The sequence below is a fragment of the Schistocerca cancellata genome, chromosome 1 (assembly GCF_023864275.1).
Source record: "Schistocerca cancellata isolate TAMUIC-IGC-003103 chromosome 1, iqSchCanc2.1, whole genome shotgun sequence".
Lineage (NCBI taxonomy): Eukaryota > Metazoa > Arthropoda > Insecta > Orthoptera > Acrididae > Schistocerca > Schistocerca cancellata.
The window spans coordinates 256857065-256876694 of record NC_064626.1 but is presented as its reverse complement, the minus strand read 5'-3'; the positions used below and the strand labels follow the sequence as shown (position 1 = coordinate 256876694).

Genomic DNA, 19630 nt, shown 5'->3' with positions numbered 1-19630 from the left:
ACATAAATCATTAACAGAGATGAAATCTCACCTGCACCTCTTTGTGATAACAGGCAGCTTCAACCCAATTATTTGTGTTGATATCAAAAGAGTAATCTTCTGCATTTGTCCTAGCCATGTGCTATGTCAGTTGTCAAATTTGGCTGTCACCATACACCAGGTACTTGGCAACCTTAAGTGCATATTTCAAAATCTGTTGGTGGTTTTCTCTACTTGAGCCTGACGGATGGGGAAAATATTTAGTAACATAACACTGAACTAATTCAGCAACACTTATATATCACATTTTTTTATTGTTGAAAACATATCACCAAATAATGTGACTAGACTAAATAGATACTGTCGCTACGGAGAATATTGGTAACTGCCACAATGTAGTGAGAAAAAGTTGACAGTGTCAAGACTACCTACATTTTTTTCATGTTGGGCACTGACTTAACCACCTTGGATGGAGGTGTTACTATCGTTTTGCACTGTAGTTCTGTTGTGCTCATAGCCCAGTAATTATGGAATGGGGCAGGTGTACTTTAAACTCAAAGTTGATATGCCAATGATACAGGCACAGTAAGAGTAACTGACATCTGTAGTTAGTAGCTATAAGGACAGTAGGTAGATGATTGAATCATAGCCAACCCTGCCAAATCAACCAACAGGTTCAAGAGGAGCTACAAATCTACTCTCTTTAGGCACACCCAACAGTTTCACTGTCCTGGAGACTGGATAAAACTGTGCACATAACCCACAAAATTCAGGAACACTGACAGGACAGGGAAAATAAGTCTTAAGGTTACAAAGACCAAGAAGGTCCTCCTGCTAGGAAGTAGTGATGGAAGTCTGAATTAGTACAGAACAGGATAAGGAAGTGAATGCACTGATTATGGGGGGAGTGTCAAACTGTGTTGATTGTAAACTCAACTATGCAACTGAGGATGTCATCGCCCACAAGGAATGTTCCTCACACGAATGTGAAGACTGTATCATTCTTTGAGCAATACAAGGCAGTTATTAAGATGGAGCATTTGGTTTAACATGTACGTGTAGAACTTCAGGAGTCACTCAGCATATTGGGACAAATACATCACTTTACATACAGTTGGACCACATGAAAAACAGCTTGTCTGAATGTTTCTGGCAGAGGAAAGATGTAAAAGTAATTTGTAGAAGCATGCAGGGTAGCCACGCATCACCTTGGCAATTCATGATACTTCCAACATTTTCACTTGCCTTTCTTAGGATACATTTTTCCACGAGAAAGAGATCTCTAATAAATCATAGACACTGTTGCAACACTCAGTGGAGAAATAAATAAGGTAATTTGGTTAGCTCAAGGGCTAACCATTATAACACATTTGGACTTTTCCATTAGAACATAAGCAACTAACTAAATAAGAAAGGTGTGCTTATATCCCAGAAGGTATTTCTACAGATTTGCTGTGCGTAACAGATCCTCTGGAAGTCACAGAAACTGAACAGATGCACTTAGATACAAGTTAGTACCACATTAATGTAGAATAATATATAGGAAGGGGACCTGGTTAGAATGTCACAGGCCCTAGACCACGACGAGTAATGCTATGAACTGCCCTGGGTGGTGCACCTCAGTATAGGACTTGTGAAAAAAAAAAAACTGGTTGGGGTTCCAGCAGTGTACAGGCTACCAATAGCAAATTCTTTAAACATCTATAAGCATTTAAGAAGTACAATTTTACACACCATTACCCTATTCTGACTATTTACAGCATGACCCATTGGAAGAAGGTTATGGACGCACTGTAGATGGTGAATTTGATTGTTTCTTGAAAATTCTTATAGTATTAATATCCAGTGTTCCTATACAATGAATGAGAGACAATCACAGATGAAGTTGACAGAAGAAACTACAACATCTGCAATCACAGTATCATGCGCCAGAAAGGGATAACTTTAGAGTAGGTTAGCTCTAATCGAGAATTAAAACAGCACAACAACAGGTTGTATACATGGAAAAGAAAAAATCCCGGATTTCTCGGTTAAAACCACACTTTTGCTCATGCGAAATACACTTCTTCCAAGGTGAAAAATATGCTTTTTCCATGACAATTGACAGTACACTTTCCCTTGGAGCTGTATAAATATCAATACTTTGAATGGTTAAGGTTTTATACACTAGCACGGAACTTCAGAGAATGAAAAAACTGGGGGGAGGGGGAGGGTAAGCTGTGGAAAGATCTGTGATGTGATGACGCACATTTTTATTACGGAAGTATAGGTAGCACCATGTTAGTTTCTGAAGCATCGAAATCTAGACTGAAATGCGCTTTTGTAAGCCAATCATAGCTTGTGTCATGTGATCTTGCCAGCCAATGACAGCAGATATTCAGCGCATAGGACACGTGATGATGTCAGCCAATAGCAAGATCATTGTTAAGTTGTGTGATAACACAAATAGGAAGATTTAAGTTTTCACATATAATACTGGTCTTTAAGATTAATAGGCTACAAGAAAAGCTAAGCTTTCACATAAAATAGTGGTCTTTTTTGCATGTGTTACATGGTCTGTTCTTCTGGGCTTGAAATTATTCTATGTGGCTAGTCCTCAATGTGTTAAGCTTTAACTGAGAGTCAAGTGCTCTGCGATTTAAGAAATTCATTGCACATGTAACATAATTCATCTCAAGTAAAACGAAATGTACTTCTAAATTAACGCTTTTCAAAGCACCATTCACAGTATTTTCTCACTACCTGCTAGAAATAGCTTTGTTGCCAGAAAGTGCCAGAAAACAAGTGTTAATGTGTATGGGCACCTATGATGATGTAGGAAGCCTATTATGTTGGTACATATGTAGTATTAAGAGATATTACATGATGTCTTAAAAGAAATGGGATATTCCAAGAGCAATGGAATTTTGTACACCATACTAAAATGCGTAATTCGGTTTGAAGTGCACATTCATATGTCCGGACTCACAATAAAGTAGGCCCCAATACGATACTAAGATTTCAGTTCGGTTTTCTGGTCGCACATTTTCTTGGAGTACCAGTACTGTATTATCTCATGTTTGGTTCTTTATTACAGCATAATGACATACGTGCAAGAAGATGAAAAGGTGTATTTAAAATTCAGTGAACAGTGTAAACTAGCCAATAGTGCGGAATGGAACACTTCATTTCTAATAAATTGACTGCCTCTGAGGAAAAGATTAATAAAAGCCACATTTGTTTAGCAAACTGATAAAAATAACTTTATTGTTCTTCAAGGCTACTGACTGCCAAAAACATGAAAATAAAATAAAATTAGAAAACTGAAACCAATAACGTAATTATGTGACTGTCTTAATTCACTTGATAGCTCCCAACCACAGAAATCTGTTTTGTTTTCATTTGACGTGAGAAGTGTAAACGAAGAGGAAACAGCAAAACCACTAAACGTACACACGGCTTACATGGAGACTAACCCCCTTCCCACTACAACACAGACTACTATGCGCATGCGGCAATCTGGCAGCTTGGGCACACCAGAAAATTTTTTTATGGCTGCTTGTTGCTACTGCTGATACAGGATGTATACGCAGTCAAGGAAAAAATATTCCCAGATTTTTCCCAGGTCTCCCAGTTAAAAATACATTTTCTCCCGGGGTGAAAATACACTTTTTCATGTTAAGTGACATTATACTTTCCCTCTCAACTATAAAACTTTTCCTTTGAATGGATATGTTTTTATATAGCAGCTTAGAATTTCCTGGCACTTTAGAAAACAGAAGTCAGGGGGAAAAACATGTTTTGGAAAGATCTTTGATGTGCAGCAACACGTACGCTTTCATGTTATGGAAGTATAAATTCGAATTCCACCAACAGGAAACGTTAATCGTTTAATTTAATATACATAGTGTTGCTACTAGAAAAGCAAAGCTTTCCAATATAATATTAGTTTCGAAGATTAGTAAGCTACAAAAGAAGCTAAGCTTCCACATATAATGTTGATCTGTTTAGCGGATTTTACACTTTAAGATACATCACACAAATATGCCAGTAAAATTTTTAATATCGGCATAAATCTTTGATCTTCTGGGCTCGAAATTCTTCTAAATGGCTCGTCACCAAAGAGTTGATTTTTAAAAGAGGGCAAATGCTCTGTGATTTAAGAAATTCATTGTACATTCTCCGCACATAGTTAATCTTGCATAAAAGGAAATTTACTTTGAAAATAATGCTTTTCGAACAACAATTCGAAATATTTTCCCACAAACTATTATAAATAGATTCATTTCAGCAGTTGCCAGAGAGCGCCAAATAAGAGGCGTCACCGCGCTGGCGCAGCTAGTAGGAAGCCCTTATGTTCATACGTCTAAAACATTAGAAGATCTTGCATTATGTCATAAAAGAAACAAAACATCAGAGGATACTTCAAGAGCGTTGGAATTTTGTGAACCATACTAAAATGCATAGTTTGCCTTACAGTGCACATTCATATGTCCAGATTCCCAATGATATAGGCCTCGACCTGATATGAAGCTTTTCAGTGCGGTTTTCAGGGCGAAAATTTCTTGGAGTACCAGTACTGTATTATCTCATGTTTGGTTCTTTATTATGGTATAATGCCATATGTGCTAGAAGATGAAAACGTGCACTTGAAATGCAGCAAACAGTTAAAACTAGCCAATAGTGTGGAATTAAACACTTCATTTCAAATAAATTGACTGCCTCAGCAGGAAAGCTCAGTAAAAGCCTTCAAAAATTTATAAAAAAAAATTTCAAAAATAAGTTCATTTTGTAGCGCACATCTTTCTGAAGAGTCTGATACATAAAACATATATCTTCGAGAAAATTTATGACACGTTATTTGATCTTAAGTGTGCAGTGCAGTGCCATGCCTCTTCAAACAATATTCTTACACCACACATCACTGCATTTCGCTCTGTGGAACTCAAAAAAACATGGATATTTTGTAATGGATGCCATCAAATTATTTCAGGACAGTGGAAATTAAACACACAGGGACTTCAACTGGCCCTGTTTAGTGTAGCGATCTGGCCAAAAATTTTCTGTAAAAATTTCACTTTCTTGGATACCCCAAGAAGATAATGCGTAATCTTTTTTACCTGTTTGTCATTTATTCCCACTCTGGTAGTCTGAATCTATGGATTTCGCTAGTAATTATAACAACACTGAACATTCGCAAACCAGATGAACCACATAAAGAAGCAGCAGTTGGCATTCACCAGTTCGGCTTTGTTCCACCAAGTTCCTATATCCCCGTCCGTTTTTCTGCAGGAAAGTTTATTTCTAGATGTGATGAGGATTCCTCTGGTAGAGACATCACATAATCTATGCACGCATTCAAAAATGAACTTATAATTCATTCAGAAATCAACTTAGAAGGTCTTCAAAAACCAGCAGGGGTGTGTTTCAAAATCATATGAATAATCGATAGACCAATGTGCGTTTGATGCTAGGTGCTTTGTGAAGCTGTTTTTTTCACAAGAATTTCACAGAGGCATATTAAATTCAAAAGGTATCAAAATGACTTCCAAACCATGGAAAATCAAGGTTGGAATGTAACAATTTTACGAGAAGGAAAGCTGCTACTCACCGTATAGCGGAAATGCTGAGTCGCACACAGACACAATAAAAAGACTCACACAATTAAAGCTTTTGGCCATTCAGTCCTTCGTCAACAACAACAACAACAACAACAACAACCACACACACACACACACACACACACACACACACACACAGTAATCTCAAAATAATTCCCGGAATTGTTAGTGTGAATAGATTATCATTAGTCTCAATTTGTTTACATCTTTTACTTGCCTTCAATGGCTGTTTCTGGCTACCAGTGTGTAATATGACCATTCCACATCCTTGAACACACTCTTTCACAATGGGTTAACATAATACAATGTGTAAATGTATGAACAGTGGTATATTTAGTTCAATAAAATTGAGCTGTATCTCCTGACAGTTCTTACTGTATCTCTATTTAGCCCTTGGTACCCAAGCCCTTGGAAAAATCATTGGGGGAAGTGGCAACAAAACGACTATTCACGTTGGTGTGTAGAATATATGAGTCTGGTGATATACCTTCTGACTTCCGGAAAAGCATCATCCACACAATTCCGAAGACGGCAAGAGCTGACAAGTGCGAGAATTATCACACAATCAGCTTAACAGCTCATGCATCGTAGGTGCTTACAAGAATATCATACAGAAGAATGGAAAAGAAAATTGAGAATGCGCTAGGTGACGATCAGTTTGGCTTTAGGGAAAGCAAAGGGACGAGAGAGGCAATTCTGACGTTACGGCTAATAATGGAAGCAAGGCTAAAGAAAAATCAAGACACTTTCATAGGATTTGTCGACCTGGAAAAAGCGTTCGACAATATAAAATGGTGCAAGCTGTTCGAGATTCTGAAAAAAGTAGGGGTAAGCTATAGGGAGAGACGGGTCATATACAATATGTACAACAACCAAGAGGGAATAATAAGAGTGGACGATCAAGAACGAAGTGCTCGTATTAAGAAGGGTGTAAGACAAGGCTGTAGCCTTTCGCCCCTACTCTTCAATCTGTACATCGAGGAAGCAATGATGGAAATAAAAGAAAGGTTCAGGAGTGGAATTAAAATACAAGGTGAAAGGATATCAATGATACGATTCGCTGATGACATTGCTATCCTGAGTGAAAGTGAAGAAGAATTAAATGATCTGCTGAACGGAATGAACAGTCTAATGAGTACGCAGTATGGTTTGAGAGTAAATCGGAAAAAGACGAAGGTAATGAGAAGAAGTAGAAATGAGAACAGCGAGAAACTTAACATCAGGATTGATGGTCAAGAAGTCAATGAAGTTAAGGAATTCTGCTACCTAGGCAGTAAAATAACCAATGACGGACGGAACAAGGAGGACATCAAAAGCAGACTCGCTTTGGCAAAAAAGGCATTTCTGACCAAGAGAAGTCTACTAATATCAAATACCAGCCTCAATTTGAGGAAGAAATTTTTGAGGATGTACGTCTGGAGTACAGCATTGTATGGTAGTGAAACATGGACTGTGGGAAAATCAGAACAGAAGAGAATCGAAGCATTTGAGATGTGGTGCTATAGGCGAATGTTGAAAATTAGGTGAACTGATAAGGTAAGGAATGAGGAGGTTCTACGCAGAATCGGATAGGAAAGGAATATGTGGAAAACACTGATAAGGAGAAGGGACAGGATGATAGGACATCTGCTAAGACATTAGGGAATGACTTCCATCATGGTACTAGAGGGAGCTGTAAAGGGCAAGAACTGTAGAGGAAGACAGAGATTGGAATACGTCAAGCAAATAATTGAGGATGTAGGTTGCAAGTGCTACTCTGAGATGAAGAGGTTAGCACAGGAAAGGAATTCGCGGCGGGCTGCATCAAACCAGTCAGTAGACTGATGACAAAAAAAAAAAAACCGGAATGCTGTAAGGTTCTAGACAGTCAGTTTGGATGTCAATCTCCTCTCTGTTAGTTGTCTGTTCCTCACTGCAATGATTCTTGTTATTCCATCACATGAAAATTGTCTCCAATACTGACATAATGTCTAAAAAATGGATGCATGAACCACACAATGGTTCACATCATTGTCAGTGGTTAGTAAAAGGATTTGGGTGGCACACCATTCAGTCTATCCAACAGAGAGGATATGGCGGAGACTTGTCTACTAGGAGTGTAGAGGAAGCAGAATTACAGGTTACTGGTGTAGAAGTATCTGTGAGATAGAGAGTGGGATCACAGGTCACTGGTGGAAAACAACCCTAAAGCAGTTACAAAATATGTCGTACACGCATTGTTCAGATGCTAAAGCTACTAACTTGAGAGGATCTCGACAATTGAACCTCTTGGGCATGTAGTAGCAGAACTCCACTATTTGCAAGTCAGCATTCAATTTAATTCTGTGATGTACACATCAGAATGTCGTATGTCCATGTGAAACTAAGGCAATGTCACAATGTGTTAATTAATGCAAGATAAATTCACACTGTATAAATTAAGTAAAAATTAACACATACCATGAGCTATCAACAGCACTTCTCTGCTCATTTCTGTATGCCAACAAGTATGGTGTCCATATGTATCTTCATCACTTGCATAAACCTGTAAAAAAGGCAATTACAAACTAACAAATCAGATGCTTTAATTTTTTCCACTGTTGTGTTATAACATTCAGCCTGGAGATAGTCTGATGCAGCTCTCCATTTCACTGAATTCCATGATGGTACAAACAGTTTATGAATTAAAGAAAAGTTTATATGCTCTAAAACAGCTTCAAATAATTGGAATGAGAAACTGGCAATTATCTGATGACAGTAGGATTTGTAAATACGGATGATTAAGTCTTGTTTTTATTATAATGAAAGCCAAATCATCATTATAGCATTGTTTTTTGATAACTGATTATATCTATAAAGTCACATCTTGGAATGGAAATTAGAGTACGTTCACAGAAAATTTTTGTAAATTGCATTACATATAAAAAGAAAACCTTAAGACATTTAAATTTGATAATTTCAATCCAGTAACTACAGCTATGAAGTATGGAATGTTGACAGATGAAAATCTTGTCTATGATAACTCACTGGAAAGGACACACAACTGTACTGAGAAGACATAGCGATTATATTGTACCTTGCAACAACATTTTGTGCATGTATTAGTTTTGCTATTAATTATTTAAGTATATTTAGTAATAAACCAATGGTCAGTCACTGGAAAATAATACAATGCATTTTTCTGTAACTAAAAATAACTATGAAGTGTCACATATTCTTTGATAGATCAACACTGCTTGCCTGTGCTGATTCTGATTATGGAAATGATACCACAACTAAATGCTCCACCAACAATGCTCTTATGACGCAAGGAGGATACATGCTCAAAAACAAAGCATTTTGGCAACATCTACAACTGAAATGGAATACCGAAGCGCTGTCTCTTCGTTCATGATGTATCTTTGATTCAATGCCTTGGACAAGAGTTTTGAATCTCAGGTTTGAATCAACTGACAAATGTGTGTTGACACTCAAGTTTCCACACTATGTTATAAAAGTATCTTTGAACGAAAAATAACAAAGGGCAATGAGCATATTTAAATACCACTAACGTTCATTCAAAATGCTTTTACTTTAATTTTCAGTAAAGTGATCACAGTTTGAAATAATATAACAACGTTTTATTGCATTAAAGCAGATACAGAATAAACAGAACACACACATTTGAAACAAAAACAAATAACATTCACAGAATAACAGCAAAGAACATACCTATCAGCAGAGGCAGAGACACTCATTTACCATAACAACGAGAACATAATATTGGAATGTTGCTATTCAAAAAAGAGTATCAGTCAACAATAGGTGCCTGTTTCTCTAATAAGTTGACAATAATAGTTGGTTGCTATTACAGCAGTAAATTAAGTCTGTCATTCCTTATAGCCTTGTGCTTTAATATGAGCATTTAAATAAAAGACAATGCCCAGATTTTACAAGTACTCTTGATAGGTTATGGGCCCAATAGAGCTGGAAATCTAGGGCAGTAAAAAGTGGTAATTTGCAAGTGTAAAAGGACCGTGCTTTTCCTGTGAGAAGACGTGTGTCGTATGTTGGAAAATAGCTTCATAAGCAAAAGATGCAGCATCAAACAGTGTGCTGAAATTATAAGGACACTGCAAGTTTTTTAACATGGGACTTGGAAATAAATGCTATAATCACAGTGAAACGGCCTTTGCTGGTTTGTTACGGGCCATACCAAGAAAATTGAAGAGGGGGGGGGGGGGGGGGGAGGTGCTTCCAAGTGGGAAAAAAAAGGATATACAGTTAAATCCCAAATTACTGCACCAGCTTTTAAGCAAATCCCATTTCTCGTAAGTATTTCCATCTGTCCCAGTGAAACTCCCTGCTTTTAACGAACCCACTTTGAGAAAAAGTCCGATTCTAAGGAATGAACAATACATTTTACAAATTGAAATCTAGCTTTTACACACTGTGTTCGAACGAGCTAATTTCTATCCATTTCACACAGGTTGTATCTTCTGTTATGTGATGCAGTAAATAGTAATATATTCCGCTGGTAAACACTTACCTAGATCATTGTCAATGATACAACTTCCTTTGTAGTAGCGACATCAGTACATTCATTGAAGAAATGTAAATCTATTTCCATGTGACTCAAGTCGCATGATCTGATGTTGCAGTCACTGAGTCTAAGAAGCGGAAAAAGTGTAATTGTTCAATTTTACTTTTGTGAATTTCTGGCCTGCAAACATAGAAAGCTTAAAATTCAGCAAAAGCTGGCAATCTCCCACTATGTTGTTCGCAATTTTAACACAAATCTCTTTGATATGGCGAAAAAATATGATTTTACGCTGTCTACATGTGCAGCATATTCAAAAATAAGGAAGCATTCTTTAATTCTGAATCTAAGAGTTCCTGTGGATCCAAGAAGTACAATATTCTTATGTCTGCATTCAGTTAAGCGGAAAACATTCCTCTGAAATAGGTCCAAGGACTGAACTGGAAGCTTTCCATAATCGAAAACGTGCTGCAAGACAAAGCTCATGAAATTGCTCTGAAGACCTGCACTGAAAAGGCTGGTTTAATTGTTTTAAAAGACGCCACAATCTGCCGTTTCGAAGTGTAAGTGGAGAAAGTGAGACTCTGGTAACAGGAAGAATAACACTACTAATTCCCGGGTGTTTCCAAAATATACATATGTTATTTTGCACTTTACAACAGCAGTCGATGGAGACATCAGTAATATTTACAACTTTTTCAGGCATTTAGATGCCAAGAACAGTGCAACAGGAAAAGACAATTTTACTTCTTACAGACCCCCCATGCTCTGTATAATCCAAGGAAACGCCATTTCTGAGGAATGTGAATGCTGTGTTCCATCCCCGAACTGCAAGAGTTATCTGCAGCCTCTGGACCTGGGCATAATATGCTCTGTTAAAGCCAAATACAGAGTAGCAGTTGTGGAGAAGTCTATTTCACTCCTTGAGAGGAAGGAAGTAAGTAAGTGATGAGGCTCCATGTTGTACAGGCTAAGCATGTATTTGTTGCTGTAATACAACAGACAGTGTTGAATTGTTCCACAAAGGCTGGCTGCGACGGGGGGGGGGGGGGGGGGGAGACAGAGACGGGGGGGGGAGACAGAGACGGGGGGGGAGACAGAGACGGGGGGGGAGACAGAGACGGGGGGGAGACAGAGACGGGGGGGAGACAGAGACGGGGGGGGAGACAGAGACGGGGGGGGAGACAGAGACGGGGGGGGAGACAGAGACGGGGGGGGAGACAGAGACGGGGGGGGAGACAGAGACGGGGGGGGAGACAGAGACGGGGGGGGAGACAGAGACGGGGGGGGAGACAGAGACGGGGGGGGAGACAGAGACGGGGGGGGAGACAGAGACGGGGGGGGAGACAGAGACGGGGGGGGAGACAGAGACGGGGGGGGGAGACAGAGACGGGGGGGGGAGACAGAGACGGGGGGGGGAGACAGAGACGGGGGGGGGAGACAGAGACGGGGGGGGAGACAGAGACGGGGGGGGAGACAGAGACGGGGGGGGGAGACAGAGACGGGGGGGGGAGACAGAGACGGGGGGGGAGACAGAGACGGGGGGGGGAGACAGAGACGGGGGGGGGAGACAGAGACGGGGGGGGGAGACAGAGACGGGGGGGGAGACAGAGACGGGGGGGGGGAGACAGAGACGGGGGGGGGGAGACAGAGACGGGGGGGGGGAGACAGAGACGGGGGGGGGAGACAGAGACGGGGGGGGGAGACAGAGACGGGGGGGGGAGACAGAGACGGGGGGGGGAGACAGAGACGGGGGGGGAGACAGAGACGGGGGGGGAGACAGAGACGGGGGGGGGAGACAGAGACGGGGGGGGGAGACAGAGACGGGGGGGGGAGACAGAGACGGGGGGGGGAGACAGAGACGGGGGGGGGAGACAGAGACGGGGGGGGGAGACAGAGACGGGGGGGGGAGACAGAGACGGGGGGGGGAGACAGAGACGGGGGGGGAGACAGAGACGGGGGGGGAGACAGAGACGGGGGGGGAGACAGAGACGGGGGGGGAGACAGAGACGGGGGGGAGACAGAGACGGGGGGGAGACAGAGACGGGGGGGAGACAGAGACGGGGGGGAGACAGAGACGGGGGGGAGACAGAGACGGGGGGGAGACAGAGACGGGGGGGAGACAGAGACGGGGGGGAGACAGAGACGGGGGGGAGACAGAGACGGGGGGGAGACAGAGACGGGGGGGAGACAGAGACGGGGGGGAGACAGAGACGGGGGGGAGACAGAGACGGGGGGGAGACAGAGACGGGGGGGAGACAGAGACGGGGGGGAGACAGAGACGGGGGGGAGACAGAGACGGGGGGGAGACAGAGACGGGGGGGAGACAGAGACGGGGGGGAGACAGAGACGGGGGGGAGACAGAGACGGGGGGGAGACAGAGACGGGGGGGAGACAGAGACGGGGGGGAGACAGAGACGGGGGGGAGACAGAGACGGGGGGGAGACAGAGACGGGGGGGAGACAGAGACGGGGGGGAGACAGAGACGGGGGGGAGACAGAGACGGGGGGGAGACAGAGACGGGGGGGAGACAGAGACGGGGGGGAGACAGAGACGGGGGGGAGACAGAGACGGGGGGGAGACAGAGACGGGGGGGAGACAGAGACGGGGGGGAGACAGAGACGGGGGGGAGACAGAGACGGGGGGGAGACAGAGACGGGGGGGAGACAGAGACGGGGGGGAGACAGAGACGGGGGGGAGACAGAGACGGGGGGGAGACAGAGACGGGGGGGAGACAGAGACGGGGGGGAGACAGAGACGGGGGGGAGACAGAGACGGGGGGGAGACAGAGACGGGGGGGAGACAGAGACGGGGGGGAGACAGAGACGGGGGGGAGACAGAGACGGGGGGGAGACAGAGACGGGGGGGAGACAGAGACGGGGGGGAGACAGAGACGGGGGGGAGACAGAGACGGGGGGGAGACAGAGACGGGGGGGAGACAGAGACGGGGGGGAGACAGAGACGGGGGGGAGACAGAGACGGGGGGGAGACAGAGACGGGGGGGAGACAGAGACGGGGGGGAGACAGAGACGGGGGGGAGACAGAGACGGGGGGGAGACAGAGACGGGGGGGAGACAGAGACGGGGGGGAGACAGAGACGGGGGGGAGACAGAGACGGGGGGGAGACAGAGACGGGGGGGAGACAGAGACGGGGGGGAGACAGAGACGGGGGGGAGACAGAGACGGGGGGGAGACAGAGACGGGGGGGAGACAGAGACGGGGGGGAGACAGAGACGGGGGGGAGACAGAGACGGGGGGGAGACAGAGACGGGGGGGAGACAGAGACGGGGGGGAGACAGAGACGGGGGGGAGACAGAGACGGGGGGGAGACAGAGACGGGGGGGAGACAGAGACGGGGGGGAGACAGAGACGGGGGGGAGACAGAGACGGGGGGGAGACAGAGACGGGGGGGAGACAGAGACGGGGGGGAGACAGAGACGGGGGGGAGACAGAGACGGGGGGGGAGACAGAGACGGGGGGGGAGACAGAGACGGGGGGGGAGACAGAGACGGGGGGGGAGACAGAGACGGGGGGGGGGGAGACAGAGACGGGGGGGGGGGAGACAGAGACGGGGGGGGGGGAGACAGAGACGGGGGGGGAGACAGAGACGGGGGGGAGACAGAGACGGGGGGGAGACAGAGACGGGGGGGAGACAGAGACGGGGGGGGGGAGACAGAGACGGGGGGGGGGAGACAGAGACGGGGGGGGGAGACAGAGACGGGGGGGGGAGACAGAGACGGGGGGGGGAGACAGAGACGGGGGGGGAGACAGAGACGGGGGGGGAGACAGAGACGGGGGGGAGACAGAGACGGGGGGGAGACAGAGACGGGGGGGAGACAGAGACGGGGGGGGAGACAGAGACGGGGGGGGAGACAGAGACGGGGGGGGAGACAGAGACGGGGGGGGAGACAGAGACGGGGGGGGAGACAGAGACGGGGGGGGAGACAGAGACGGGGGGGGAGACAGAGACGGGGGGGGAGACAGAGACGGGGGGGAGACAGAGACGGGGGGGGAGACAGAGACGGGGGGGGAGACAGAGACGGGGGGGGAGACAGAGACGGGGGGGGAGACAGAGACGGGGGGGGAGACAGAGACGGGGGGGGAGACAGAGACGGGGGGGGAGACAGAGACGGGGGGGGAGACAGAGACGGGGGGGAGACAGAGACGGGGGGGGAGACAGAGACGGGGGGGGAGACAGAGACGGGGGGGGAGACAGAGACGGGGGGGGAGACAGAGACGGGGGGGGAGACAGAGACGGGGGGGGAGACAGAGACGGGGGGGGAGACAGAGACGGGGGGGGAGACAGAGACGGGGGGGAGACAGAGACGGGGGGGAGACAGAGACGGGGGGGGAGACAGAGACGGGGGGGGAGACAGAGACGGGGGGGAGACAGAGACGGGGGGGGAGACAGAGACGGGGGGGGAGACAGAGACGGGGGGGGAGACAGAGACGGGGGGGGAGACAGAGACGGGGGGGGAGACAGAGACGGGGGGGAGACAGAGACGGGGGGGAGACAGAGACGGGGGGGAGACAGAGACGGGGGGGAGACAGAGACGGGGGGGAGACAGAGACGGGGGGGAGACAGAGACGGGGGGGGAGACAGAGACGGGGGGGGGAGACAGAGACGGGGGGGGAGACAGAGACGGGGGGGAGACAGAGACGGGGGGGAGACAGAGACGGGGGGGAGACAGAGACGGGGGGGAGACAGAGACGGGGGGGAGACAGAGAGAGGGAGACAGAGAGAGGGAGACAGAGAGAGGGAGACAGAGAGAGGGAGACAGAGAGAGGGAGACAGAGAGAGGGAGACAGAGAGAGGGAGACAGAGAGAGGGAGACAGAGAGAGGGAGACAGAGAGAGGGAGACAGAGAGAGGGAGACAGAGAGAGGGAGACAGAGAGAGGGAGACAGAGAGAGGGAGACAGAGAGAGGGAGACAGAGAGAGGGAGACAGAGAGAGGGAGACAGAGAGAGGGAGACAGAGAGAGGGAGACAGAGAGAGGGAGAGAGAGAGAGAGAGAGAGACAGAGAGAGAGACAGAGAGAGAGACAGAGAGAGAGACAGAGAGAGAGACAGAGAGAGAGACAGAGAGAGAGACAGAGAGAGAGACAGAGGTTTAAGGGACCAAACAGCAAGGTCATCAGTCCCGTGTTTCAAATAGGCTCCTTTCCACTAATGGGACTTCGCAGTAAAGTCAGAAAAGTAAAACGAAAAAAGGTAAAAACGTAAAAGGGCAGTCATGTTGTCATTGGTAAAAAACAAAATGAGGGAAGTCGGCAAGAGAAGGAACCCAACACTATGCTGAAGCAGCATAGGCAAGACCACCTGTAACGTAAAAGGTACAACTACTAGAATGTAGAATGTACGTATGGGAATAGAAAGACTAACCAAGCCTTAAAAAAAGGGGGTAAAAACAGAGTAAAGGGGGAAGAAAAGAGGATTTCGGTCAGGGAGGGCAATCTTGAATCTCCGAACACTGCTTACAGTGGGAGACATCCTAACACTCACCGCCCTTCCCCAACACCAGAGAGAGATTAAAAACCTTCAAACTGAGAATAAAAACCACTTTCCCGGAGGAAACCGAGAACCAGAGAGACCATCCGGGAATCGCCAGCCAACATCAAAGGTAAAGTGTTGGGAAGCCTATACCTAGCACGCAGAGCCAAAAGAAGGGGGCATTCAACCAAAATGTGGGCTACTGACTGGAAGGCTCCACAACCACATAGTGGGGGTGGCTCATCATGCAAAAGAAAACCATGGGTCAGCCTGGTATGGCCAACGTGGAGACGACACAGTGTGGTTGAGTCCTTTCGGGAGAGGCGAAAGGAAGAACACCACGGGCCTGGTGTCACCTTAATTGCACGAAGTTTATTAGACAGCCTCCAAAGAAGTGGCCCATGACTGTGCGAAGTGGCATTTGATGTGAAGCCGTAAATCCGCTGCTAGAGGGGTTACAGAAAACAGGGGGTAAGTGACTGCTCCCCCAGCCAAACGATCAGCGAGCTCATTACCCGGGATACCCACATGGCCAGGGACCCAAAGGAAGTCAATGGAACAAGCAGCACGGTGAATATCAGCAAGATGGTCATGGATGGCAGAGACCAAGGGATGGCGCGAAAAACACCGGTCAATAGCAAGAAGGCCACTCATCGAGTCCGTACATAACAAAACACGGTTGTGTTGAGACTGTTTAATAAAGGTAAGGGCCTGGGAAATTGCCATCAATTCCGCAGTAAACACCCCACATGTAGGTGGCAGCAGATGATTTTCTGTTCCGACAGAGGACGTGAAGGCATACCCCACATGATCAGCAGATTTAGAGCCATCAGTGTAGAAAACAACAGCATCCCAAAACTCCCATAAAATTTGGCGGAAAAAGGAACGGAACACCACCGGGGGGATGGAATCTTTCGAACCTCGCCGGAGATCCATCCGAATTCGAGTCCGAGGAACTAACCAAGGAGGGGTAGAGGGGAGGGAGCGAGGAAGACAGGACAAAGAAGGAAGCTGAAAATCACGGCAAAGAGACGCAAGGCGCAGCCCAACTGGTAAACCCGCCCGAGGGCGGGAGTCGGGTGGGTGGCGTCCATGGTCTGGGAACAGGATAGAATAGGAAGGATGAGTGGGAGAGGAACGGATACTGAGTGCATAAGACACCAGAAGCTGGGACCGCCGAACAGAAAGGGGGGAGATCCCAGCTTCAATCAGGAGACTATCAACAGGGCTAGTAGGGAAGGCACCGGTGGCCAAACGGATACCACGATGGTGGACTGGATCCAGCACGTGCAGTGTGGAAGGAGCAGCTGAACCATAAACTTGACAACCATAGTCCAAGCGAGACAGAACTAGAGCACGATAAAGACGGAGGAGGAGGGAACGGTCCGCACCCCAAGAGGAGTGGGCAAGGAAGCGAAGGACATTGAGTTTACGGAAACATCCTACCTTCAGGAGTCTGATATGGGGCAGCCAAGTGAGCTTGTTGTCGAAAAGAAGACCCAAGAAACGAAACTGTGGGACCACAGGCAATCTTTGTGCAGCGAGATAGAGCTCTGGATCAGGGTGGATTGTAGTACAGCGACAGAAGTGGACCACTCGCGATTTTAAAGGAGAGAATTGAAACCCGTGTGAGAGGGTCCATACAGAGGCACGCCGTATAGCTATCTGGAGCTGCCGTTCTGCAGATGCTATCAAGGAGGAACTAACCCAAATGCAGAAATCGTCCACATACAGGGCAGGGGCGACCAAGGGACCGACAGAGGCCACAAGTCCATCGATAGCAATGAGGAAAAGAAGGGCACTCAAGACAGAACCCTGTGGGATGCCCGTCTCCTGGGTCCGTGGAGAACTAAAAGCAGTACCAACTCGGACTCTGAATGACCGATGGATCAGGAACTGGCGGATAAAAATCGGGAGTGGGCCCCGAAGACCTCACTGATGAAGGGTAAGTAAGATGTGATGGCGCCAGGCTGTGTCATAGGCCTTGCAAAGGTCAAAAAACACTGCAACCAAATGGCGGCGCTGGGAAAAAGCCTGCAGGACTGCGGATTCCAAGCAGAGTAAATGATCGATTGGAGACCGTCCCTCTCGAAAGCCACACTGGTAAGGGGACAATAGATCCCGAGATTCGAGGACCCAATTGAGCCGACGGGCTACCATCCGTTCAAGTAACTTACAAACAACATTGGTCAAACTAATCGGCCGATAGCTGTCAACAGATAGGGGGTTCTTACCAGGCTTAAGGACAGGAACCACAATGCTATCCCTCCACTGAGAAGGGAAGTCACCCTGGAGCCAGATACGGTTAAACACCTGAAGAAGATGTTGCCGTTGTGGAGCACTGAGATGTTGAAGCAGTTGGTTATGAATGGAATCTGGGCCTGGGGCCGTATCATGAGAAGAAGATAGATCAGACAGAAATTCCCATTCAGTAAAAGGTTCGTTGTAAGATTCTGACTCACAAGGGGTGAAACAGAAGGTGGAAGCTTCAGCCCGCTGTTTTTGATGAAGGAAAGCAGCTGGATAGGAGGCTGACACTGATGCCACTGCAAAATGGGTCGCTAGATGTTCTGCAAGAACTAATGGGTCCGTACAAGTGCCATCCGGGAGGTGAAGGCCTGCGAGGGTGGACTGCCGATGGCTACCTTGGAGAGAGCGAAGTGTAGCCCATACCCGTGACAGAGGGACAGTAGAACCAAGGGAAGAAACGAATCATTCCTAACATATCCGCTTGCTCTGTTTGATTAAATAATGGGCTTTAGCGCGAAGGCGTTTAAAGGTAGTAAGGCTGGCTACGGATGGGTGCCTCTTAAAGTGTTGCAAAGCTCGACGGCGATCACGGATGGCAATGGCAATAGCCGTACTCCACCACGGGACTTGCCGGTGACGAAATAGTCCAGATGAGCGCGGGACAGCAAGGCTAGCAGCGCGAACAATCGCGTCAGACACGTCACGTAGGACGTCATCAATACAACCTGACAAAGAGGGAGAAAATGCAACCTGTGCAGTGTATAGAGGCCAATCGGCGCGTAGGAAAGACCAACGAGGCAACCTGTCCATTGGGGAGCGGGAAGGGAGCGTGATAATCAATGGGAAATGGTCACTATCACAAAGGTCGTCGTGTGGCGACCAGTGTAATGAAGGGAGGAGAGAGGGAGAAGAAAGAGAAAGATCAATGGCAGAAAAGGTACCATGACCGGCACTGAAATGAGTAGGGGAGCCATCATTAAGAAGGCACAGGTCGTGGTCTGCAATAAATTGGTCTATACGAAGACCTCGTCTAGATGGAAAGGGACTGCCCCACAAAGGATGATGAGCATTAAAATCCCCGAGGAGGAGGAAGGGAGGAGGGAGTTGCTGAAGAAGGGCGGTTAAGGTAGCAGGTGTAAGAGTCCTGTCGTCAGGAGGGAGATAAAGATTGCAAACTGTGATTGCAGAGTCAAAGAGGACCCTAACAGCAACCGCTTCCAATGTAGTTTGAAGAGGAATCCACGTGCTAGCAATGTCTGTACGGACCAATGTACAAACGCCACCAGAAGCCCGCAGGGGTCCGACCCGATTTCGACAGAAAACACGGAAACCACGGAGGGTCGGTGAGTGAGCATCAGTAAAATGAGATTCCTGGAGAACCACACAAGCTGCAGAGTAGGACGAAAGAAGGGATTTCAATTCCGGAAGGTGGCGATAGTATCCATTACAATCCCATTGGAGAACCACAGAACGATGGTTTAAATGGGGGCTGAACACTTTAAATCCAGTCATACCGCCGGGTCCCCACCCGTCACCGACAAGGAGGGGCGACATCCATGAACGACAGGTCAGAATCCGGTTGTGAAGTCAGGGGAAGGGACCTCCGGTGACACCAGAGGCTCTTTGTCCGGGGACTTATGTTTCTTCTTCCGTTCAGGCTGCGATCGAGGAGGGCTGTGTGGCATGAAGGAGCCAGCTGCAGCAAGATCAGGAACAGAAAGAGACCGGGCGACCTGGGGGCCGACAGACCGCGGCTATCGCGGTCGTCGCGCGGCAGCAGACCTTTGGCCTGGAAGGTGCAGGGAAGGGGCA

The 19630-nt window shown here is 47.4% G+C and overlaps 1 protein-coding gene across 1 annotated transcript in view; it reads right to left on the bottom strand.

Moving 5' to 3' along the window:
* The window catches only part of LOC126170759 (WD repeat-containing protein 76-like), a 185287-nt gene that overhangs the window by 55671 nt on the left and 109986 nt on the right, over window positions 1-19630 (bottom strand). The window contains exon 8 of the mRNA XM_049920750.1: window positions 8019-8103. Coding sequence (XP_049776707.1) covers window positions 8019-8103 — 85 coding nt within the window. The remainder of the gene's footprint in view (window positions 1-8018; window positions 8104-19630) is intronic.